Source organism: Manacus vitellinus, unplaced genomic scaffold (assembly GCF_001715985.3).
Source record: "Manacus vitellinus isolate BGI_N305 unplaced genomic scaffold, ASM171598v3 scaffold_57_pilon, whole genome shotgun sequence".
Taxonomy (NCBI): Eukaryota; Metazoa; Chordata; class Aves; order Passeriformes; family Pipridae; genus Manacus; species Manacus vitellinus.
In genome coordinates, this window is record NW_021940666.1 from 624,779 (window position 1) to 633,585 (window position 8,807).

The following is an 8,807-nucleotide window of genomic DNA, read 5'->3' on the forward strand; positions in this document are numbered from 1 at the left end:
CGGCCGCCTCAATGGGGCTGCGGCCGCCCATATGGTGACCACTGCCGCTTGAATCCCCGTGTTTAAATGGAGGAGAAAGTTCGGGTTTTAAAACATTTCAAAGTGGTTGAAAGGGTCCCACCAGATCCTGTCACAATTCCCCCCGAGCTTTGAAGGCCGGGGCCATTGTTCGCCGATTATAAATGATATTACTTTAAAGTTGATTTCCCACAATATTTAAAGGATGTCGCGGGAGTGTCGCTATTTATTTTTGGCGTAACTTTTCAAGGGAATTAGCATAAGTAGCCCATGCGTCCCTCACCCCAGCTCCCTCTTTATGCGACATCAAAACGCCTCGAAAAATATGCTTTGAAAGGAGAGGGAGAGCTCATTTAGGGACAACGACTTCTCTGCCTCGCCAGCAGCCTCTGTCCCTCTGGCCCCGACGGCCGGGGGTGCCCGCGGAGCCCCCCAGCACCGTCCGGCCCGGGCCGCAGCCTCCTTCGCCCGAGCACAATGAAACTTTCCCCTGTTTAATGACAGAAATTACATTAAAAGTGGTGGAAATGCCCTAATTAAAAATGTACCGCTTAAATGATATGCCAAACGCTCAGCTGCAGAATAGCGTATTTAGCTAGTTAGTGAACTAGCTACTATTTCTTTTAAAATTACATGTTAAAATTTTAAAAGAAATCTTACTTTTCTCTGGTGCAACACATTACAAAGAATGGACAGTCCTTTTATCTAAATATAAAATTCCATTTTCAGCAATTATAGCCTGTTCTTGGTGATGATATAATTACAGCTGTGCTCAGTAATAGGTGTCAAGGCAATGCACACTCATACAATAGTTGAATAAAACTGCAGAACAATGCAGGCACTTCTAAATTCACAACCTTTAAAATGAAATTGACTGTGCAGAATTCAAATAAAAACTGGATAAATATTTTTTTAAAAAGATTACAAGCTTGGTTTGGTTTCTTAATAGCATTTTCTGCAAACCTATCAACATCTAATTGATTAGATAGGAATTACTGATTATAGATAATCTGAAATGCTGAACATCACTATTTTAAATATAGCAATAGGTAAATAAATGCAGCAGGCAGAGGAGACTGCCATGGCATTTCAGCAGTGATTCATGAAAGAATCACTTTCAGGGGAAAGTATTTTTATGCAGGTTTTATTCCAGAGGGAAAACAAAACGAAATTAAGACCAGGTGATCGTAATTCTTCATCTCCAATGTTTACAATAAGGCTGGAAACCGAAATGTTTCCGTGTTACCCGTGTCATTAGCGCTGCGCTGCTTTGATACTCGAGACATTTTTAAGGGAGGGTGTCAGCAAACATGGCTGAACTTGTTTCCAATCGCGTTATTTCTCTGATAGGGATCTTAAAACAAGGGTACCTACATTTCACTTCCCTGCTCTCCGTTCCACAGACGGCTGTCCGCAACAGGAGGGAGGAGGGGAAAACACTAACTCCATCAGCTCTAATGGAGAGGATTCAGACGAGGCCCAAATGAGACTCCAGCTGAAAAGAAAGCTGCAGAGAAATAGGACATCCTTTACCCAAGAGCAAATCGAAGCCCTTGAGAAAGGTGAGTGACATTTTCCTGTGGCTGAAGCAGGAGAGAAAAGCAAAATGTGCCCCGACTACATTAACAGCTGAATGCAGGCATGGCATTCACGTGCCTTATATATACGTATATATTTAAAGTCTGTGGCTCCCTCCGTGCTCTTTTACTCACTGAGCTCCAAATATTCATTGATGGCTGTGGTATGCCCCAAAAAGCCGTTAAAAGGTTTTTCAAAGGGAAGGCATTCAGGGCACAGATCATACCGGAACATCGATGCTACACCCTGGGCTCCTTTCGGGGGGGAAAAAATCTCCTCCTGCCCACTGTCTCTGGCCGGGCTGCATTGCTGTGAGCTGGGAAGGCGAGGGCGGGCAGCTGGGGCTGGCAGCAGCCCTCCATGCCTGCCCCCACACTCGCATCCCCATCCCCAGTGCTGCTGCTGCTGCGCCCGGGGCTGGGAGCAGGTGCCCTTTTCCCTGACTGGCCTGGGCGCACCTCGCCTCTGACCTGCTGCGGATCTTTGTTCTGGTTTTGCGCTGTTATTTAGCAACGTGCCATTTCGCTTCTTGGTGACAGGGTCAGAGCTGCCTTGGGGACCCCCTCAGCGGAGGCAGAAGCCCTCACTGCTTCTTGAAAGATGCAGCATTGCACCCAAGCCTGCCTATCCCCATAGCAATATTCCCCAGCAGGCAAGGCGTCCTCCTTCCTAACACACACACACACACATATACACACACAGAGAAAGCTCAGCTTTGCCTTTGCAGTGGTGCTTCTTAAGAGCATTTAGAGCACAGGCAGTGCAGGAACAACTCTGACTTTACAGTCGGCCGCATTAACTCTTTGCAACTAACGCAGGAATATTTCCTTCTGCAGAATTTGAGAGGACCCACTACCCCGATGTGTTTGCAAGGGAGAGACTAGCTGCTAAAATAGACCTGCCCGAAGCAAGGATACAGGTACTGAGTTGCTCTGCAATTATAACTGTTATTATTTTTACTATTACTCTTTCGATGTTGTTATTCCTGGCTTCTCAAAGCACCTATAGGGCAGCCCCTATTTATGATCAGGTATTTGTCCATATCCCCCTTTCAGCAAAATAGCAGCAGCTGGGCTTTGCTTTCACCCACTGCTTTGCTCCACCACAAGCCACGGCCTTGAGCTACGTGGGGGAGTCCTTGTAAGGTCACTCATGACTCTCAAATGCTGTATTTCCAGGTATGGTTTTCCAACAGAAGGGCCAAGTGGAGAAGGGAAGAGAAGCTGAGGAACCAGCGAAGACAAGCCAGCAACACTCCCAGCCACATTCCCATCAGTAGTAGTTTCAGCACAAGCGTTTACCAGCCGATCCCGCAACCAACCACCCCCGGTAATGCCAACAACCCGCTCACATTCATCCATCCTCTTGGGAAAACGAGACTTTGAGACTGTATTGCCAGTTGTAACTGTGGTTGGACTAATGTGTTCATCTATCTGTCTATTCTATTATAGTTTCCTCTTTCACATCAGGTTCCATGTTGGGCAGAACGGACACGGCGCTCACAAACACGTACAGCGCGCTGCCGCCCATGCCCAGCTTCACCATGGCCAACAACCTGCCTATGCAAGTAAGTCCAGCGCCACCACCATGGAACGATGCTCCCTCGGGACTTGGCGGCCCCTGGGACATGTGGGAGTGTGGGTGGAGGCCCTTCCTCTGCAGGATGAGGGGTCACGGACCCAAATCATGCTGCAGGGAAACCAGCACCAAAGGCATCAGAAAAGATGCCCTCTTTGGGAGAACCAGAAGGGATAGGGAACTGGAGGATGTGGTGCTCAACAAGCACCTTTTTCTGAATTTTAAAATGGAAAGTCCTCAAATTCGCAAGGCAACAAATCTGGGATGAAAAAACGCTTTTTGGAAAAAAACCCTGTGGTTAACCTGTGGAACTCACTGGTGCCGTATCGTGGAAATTGCTGCCCGAATAAGCTGCTGGAGGGATCCGACATTCTGGGTGTAGGTCTTGTGGCAGCGGCACATTAGGAACACCTGAGAGAGGGAAGGATGTGATTAGCATCAGTGGTTATGCCAGCTAAGCCAGAATTGCAAGAGCTGTCAATCCTCATGCCTGAAAGCATTAGCTGATCACCAGCTGGGTTAGGAAGAAATCTATTCCTTTGGGGTCTGTTTCTATAGACCTTTCAGATGCAAAATTCCTCCTTTTTTAATGGTGGGGTTGGCCTAGGAAGGTGCTGGCCAATTACGGGAGTTTTACAGCTTTGTCTGAGGCACACAGCATTGACCACTGCTAGAGACAGGCGAGCAGATTAGAGAGCCTGACTCCTTCGCTGCGGCAATTACTATGTTACTAATTGCTGAACCAAAATTAACCAAATAAAGTTAGAGTCTTGCAAGTCTATGGAAAGAAGTGATGTTGGCTACGTCGCTGTTCCGTGATGTCAGAGGCCGGCGGTGCCGTTCCCGGCAGCAGGCTGGGAGCAGGCGACAAAGGACCAAAAGGCTGATCCAGGAGGGGACCCTTGGGAATGCAGGAGGCCCCCGATTCAGCACCGGGCACCTGGGCAGGGACCTGGCACGTGTAAGCTGCTCTGGAAAACCCTGCCTACGTGGTCACCGTGGCATGGTAGCCATGCAATGTCGGAGAGAGAGGTTTGGCAGCCAAACTGTAGGCATCTCCCTGTGGATGCATGGTGAGCTGCTAGTTCTCCCAAAGCACAGCGTGTGTGCCTAGCAAGTGAGGCTGTCAATATTTTTGGAGACAGCGTGTGTCAGGGATGTGCAGACAGAGGAAATATGTGCAGATGTGTTGAGTCTTGTGCGCTTGGAGCGGGAATGACTCATCCTGCTTCCTGCACCCCCACTGCCTCTCCGTGTCAAGGCTGCACTGGTCCCCACTCACCAGGCACCCTGGAGCAGGAGAAGCCCCTGCTTGGTCCCTCAGCCCCTGCCCCCAGCTGCTCTCCCCCCTGGCAGGTAGGGTTTTAAAGGTTGGACTTTAGATAAACGGAGATGTCTGTTCTCCTGGGATGTTGCTGGCGTGGGTTTGGGGTGATTGTGGCTCTGACAGGGGATCAATGCACACGTATGAATGGGTTTGGGGATCCCTCTTCAGAGCCTCACCCCAGACCCACAGGTTTTGTGTGTGTGCCCCAGGCTTGCAGGTGCAGGACCGGCCTGTGTGCCTCAGTGGAGTAATCTTTAGTTACACCCCTAACAGTTTTTAGTTACATCATCAAAAGTGAGGTAAGATGTTGGCCCTGTCTCTGGCTGCAAATGGTATGACACATCTTCCTTTTACATGGGTATAAACGAGTGCATCACTCAGGCTTAGGTATGTAACACCTCCACTAGCACCCAGATGTAGGGATCTGCTCGCCAAGCACGTCTGAAAAAGCTCCAGTGACCGCCCACGTTGATTTTTTAGACCGAACACCTTCGTGAAGAGGCTGCTTGGCTGAGCTCCTAAACAGGGCTTTACATCGGGGTCCCTGGATTTGAAACAGAAGCTCATTCTTGCTGGTGCCCACCCGCTGCTGAGGGCTGGCACGTCCATCCAGAGCAGCCTAATGCCGTGTTTACCTCCACTGCTAATTAACACTGTCCTGTCCTTTGCTCCCATAGCCCCCGGTACCCAGCCAGACCTCCTCCTACTCTTGCATGCTGCCCACCAGTCCATCGGTGAATGGACGGAGCTATGATACATACACCCCTCCTCACATGCAGACACACATGAACAGCCAGCCAATGGGCACCTCTGGCACCACTTCCACAGGTGAGTGACCCCGTGCTCCCCCAGCCTTTCTTCCTTGATCCAGCCATCAGGTTTTTCACGTGTATTCACTGGGAGAGGCCCCTGTTGGGTTCAGTAGCTGCCGGACCAGGCAGAAGATGAAAATGTAAAACCTTGCGAGCTGGAGCAAAAATTCTGACTTTTTAAGCTGCTGCTGGAGGGCTGAATGAAAGACAGCAGATTAACAGAGGTGGTGTCCCAATAGCAGGATGGTGGAAAGCTCTTCAGTGAGCCCCCCATCCCACAAAATCTTCCCCATTTAATTAATTTCTAAAGCGGCATTCATTTCAGCATTAAATTTCACCAGAGAAACCCACACTAGTGAGGTTAAGTGTATGTGAAAGTGTTTGCAAGACTGGGTGTATTTTTACTGTGTCTGTGTCAGATGTTATTCACTGCTAGAAATTTGAAGTTATAGAAAAGGCAGGGAACCTGTAGAAATATTACCCTATGCATAAAAAAGGCAAAATGGGATAAAAAAGGGTGTCAGAATAAACAGGAGACACTTTCAAAAAGACTAGAACTGTTCAGTGTATTTTGGGCTGAATTCTCAATTGATACAACTGAGCTGGGGCTCTGGCATTTATCTCAAAGCATGACAGTTTATTTATAACAACAAATCAGTGAGATGTGCATAGTTTTTTAAAATATACACATACCTGATTCTGCAGGCTGGTAGATGGTGAGAGTTAATGCTTACTGGAATTCAAGCACAAATCTGTGAAACTGCAAAGCAAAAATTGTGCTATGTATAGAAAAACTAAAATATCCATTTTCCCTCTCAATTTTCAGGTCTCATTTCCCCTGGAGTGTCAGTTCCAGTTCAAGTTCCTGGCAGTGAACCTGATATGTCTCAATACTGGCCAAGATTACAGTAAAACATGTGTTAATTCCGTAAATGACTATATGGACAACAGTTGGATGTTCAGCAGTATTTTATAAAGGAAGAATGGCTCTCAGAGTACTTCTGTACTGCAACTGTGCCCTATGCTGTAACACATGGAAAAGACTTTCACATGGACCTTTGTACACTGAAGGCATTATATCAGTTGGAACAAATCTTCATTTTGGTATCCAAACTTTTATTCATTTTGGTGTATTATTTGTAAATGGGCATTTGTATGTTATAATGAAAAAAAAAAAAGAACAATGTAGACTGGATGGATGTTTGATCTGTGTTGGTCATGAAGTTGTTTAAAAAAAAAAAAAGAAAAGGAAAAAAAAAAAAAGCCATGATCAACAAGCTTTGCCACGAATTTAAGAGTTTTATCAAGATATATCGAATACTTCTACCAATCTGTTCATAGATTATGGATTGACGTTCCAAGTTTGTATCATTCCATTGCATATAACTGAACCTGGAACAATACGCACTAGATTTATGTAAGAAAAATATCTGTTGGTATTTCCAAAGGTTGTTAACGGCTGAAGCTATGTGCAAACGGGGGGTAAGAGAGAGCTTCGATGAAGAAAAGAGTTTGATAGATAAAAGGTAGATTGTGTCTTCGATATAATCCAATTTGTTTTATGTCGAAATGTAAGTATTTGTCTTCCCTAGAAATCTCCCAGAATGATTTCTATAATAAAGTTAATTTCATTTATATTTGACAAGAATATTCTATAGATGTTTTATACACATTTTCATGCATCATACGTTTCTTTTTGGTCGGCAAGAGTTAATTGTTCTTAGATATAGTTGTACTACTGTTCACAGTCCAATCATCTTTGTGCATCTAGAATTCATTCCTAATCAATTAAAAGTGCTTGCAAGAGTTTTAAACTTAAGTGTTTTGAAGTTGTTCACAACTACATATCAAGATTAACCATTGTTGATTGTAAAAACCATGCCAAAGCCTTTGTATTTCCTTTATTATACTATTTTCTTTTTAACCTTATAGTGTGGTGTTGCAAATTTTGTTACTGTGTTAGGTTAATCTCATTAAGTTTTATTTTGATTTTATTTTCAGTTTTCAATAAGGAGGGATTCTTAAGGAACGTTTTTATAGACTTTCAGCCCTTCCGCCAGCCTGTAATTTGGGCTAACAAAAAGAAGATAGGTTCACGTATCTAATTGCAGCTGAGAGCAGGAGGAGGTTGTTTATTTAGCTTGGCTTTCTGGGGATGCTCTAAATGAACTCCAGAATCCGGCAGAATTTCCAGTGGGGAGTTTGCATCGTGCCAGTCAGTGGCAGAGACACGATGCCCGCCTGTGTCTATCCGCTGTAACAGTACCTATAGACACACATGCACACGAATATACATTCCTGACTTCTAAAAATTGGTTTTGTTAGGATGCTTAAAAGGGAAAAAACCCAACCCAGCTGTGTTTTTAACAGGCTCTTTGGGAGACTGAATACCATCCCTTTATATTGCCACACAGCACAATCTTAGTGTAATTTTCCATTGAACTTGTAACCTGGTTAATACCTCAATGCGCTTTGTGTGAGGGTTGTTAGTGTGGGCGTGGGTGGAGAGCTGCATGTCAAGGAATAATGAGAGAAGACAAATCAACAGGCAACAACAATGCGAGCTGGGACTGGCTAGTGAAAGCTAAAGGCCTTTAGTCACTGGCAGGGAAATCTAAACATTCCCATATCTATGAAGCTGGCTCATTGTGCTGCAGTTGTTACTCCCGATGCTGTGCTGAAAAAGGGATCTCATGATTAAAAAGCCAATGTGCAGGGAGTTTTGAGTCAAAGCACAGGCATCACAAGCAGCCTTTGTAAAGCAAAGATACCATCTCGGCTGGTTATGTTTTCCTTTCGGCATATTTGTCACTGCAGATAACGCTTCACTGTAAACTTGGGGCAGAAGAGCTGAGGTGCCGAGGTAGTTGCAGCGCTGCAGACGAGATCAAATGCACGTAAACTCTGGATCCTTTAGGGGAAAAAGAGCAGTTTTGCTCAAAGCATGAGATGATAGCAAAATGAAGAGCCCAAAGCAAGCTAAAATGAACAAAAACATTAGATTTAGATTTCTTTTTAATTGATACTGGTCAGTTGTAAGTATATTTGTTATACCAGCATAAAGTAGTTTTAACTACCTGGAAGCCATCCATTCACAAATACTGAAGTAACACTGATTTTTTAAAAAGAATTTAATACATATTTTTGTCAGACCTGCGTGTTATGTATTTATGAGGTATGGATAGATTGCATTAAACACCACAATAGGCAGGTCCCTTCTCGCACAGCTAAATTGATTCAGGGAACAATTAATTACAGGTACAAACCCGGCATTTATATAGCCACTTAGCGTGTTTGATGTAGCCACTGATGAAGTTTGTTACCTAAATGCCAATTTCTGTTCGACCAGGAACGGAAAACAGCTTCCCATCCCTTCCCTCCCCCCGGCAGCTTTTGTGCCCTGGTCGCTGTTCCTGCAGGTGCCGATCCGCGGGCAGAGGCAGCTCCCCATAGCTCCTCCCTGCCCTTCCCGGGGTTTCCCGGCCTCGCAGCTC

At 45.4% G+C, this 8,807-nt stretch overlaps 1 protein-coding gene across 2 annotated transcripts; it reads left to right on the forward strand.

Annotated features, from left to right (window-relative positions):
• The first annotated feature begins 1,416 nt into the window (after positions 1-1,416).
• Positions 1,417-6,555, forward strand: PAX6 (paired box 6). Of its 2 annotated transcripts, none has more exons than XM_029963250.1 (6): positions 1,417-1,580; positions 2,433-2,515; positions 2,775-2,925; positions 3,048-3,163; positions 5,179-5,329; positions 6,140-6,555. In XM_029963250.1, the coding sequence occupies exons 1-6, from the start codon at positions 1,502-1,504 to the stop codon at positions 6,223-6,225; spliced, it is 666 nt and encodes a 221-aa protein (XP_029819110.1). In that variant the 5' UTR covers positions 1,417-1,501; the 3' UTR covers positions 6,226-6,555. The 2 variants fall into 2 exon arrangements, with proteins under 2 accessions (XP_029819110.1, XP_008929718.1); XM_008931470.2 differs by having other exon boundaries at positions 3,066-3,163.
• The last annotated feature ends 2,252 nt before the right edge of the window (positions 6,556-8,807 follow it).

Bases quoted from the DNA above. Each gene is read 5' to 3' on its own strand.
- PAX6 (XM_029963250.1), top strand. From the start codon at position 1,502: ATGAGACTCCAGCTGAAAAGAAAGCTGCAGAGAAATAGGACATCCTTT. The intron at 1,581-2,432 runs GTGAGTGACATT...TTCCTTCTGCAG, and splicing joins AATCGAAGCCCTTGAGAAAG to AATTTGAGAGGACCCACTAC. The intron at 2,516-2,774 runs GTACTGAGTTGC...CTGTATTTCCAG, and splicing joins TGCCCGAAGCAAGGATACAG to GTATGGTTTTCCAACAGAAG.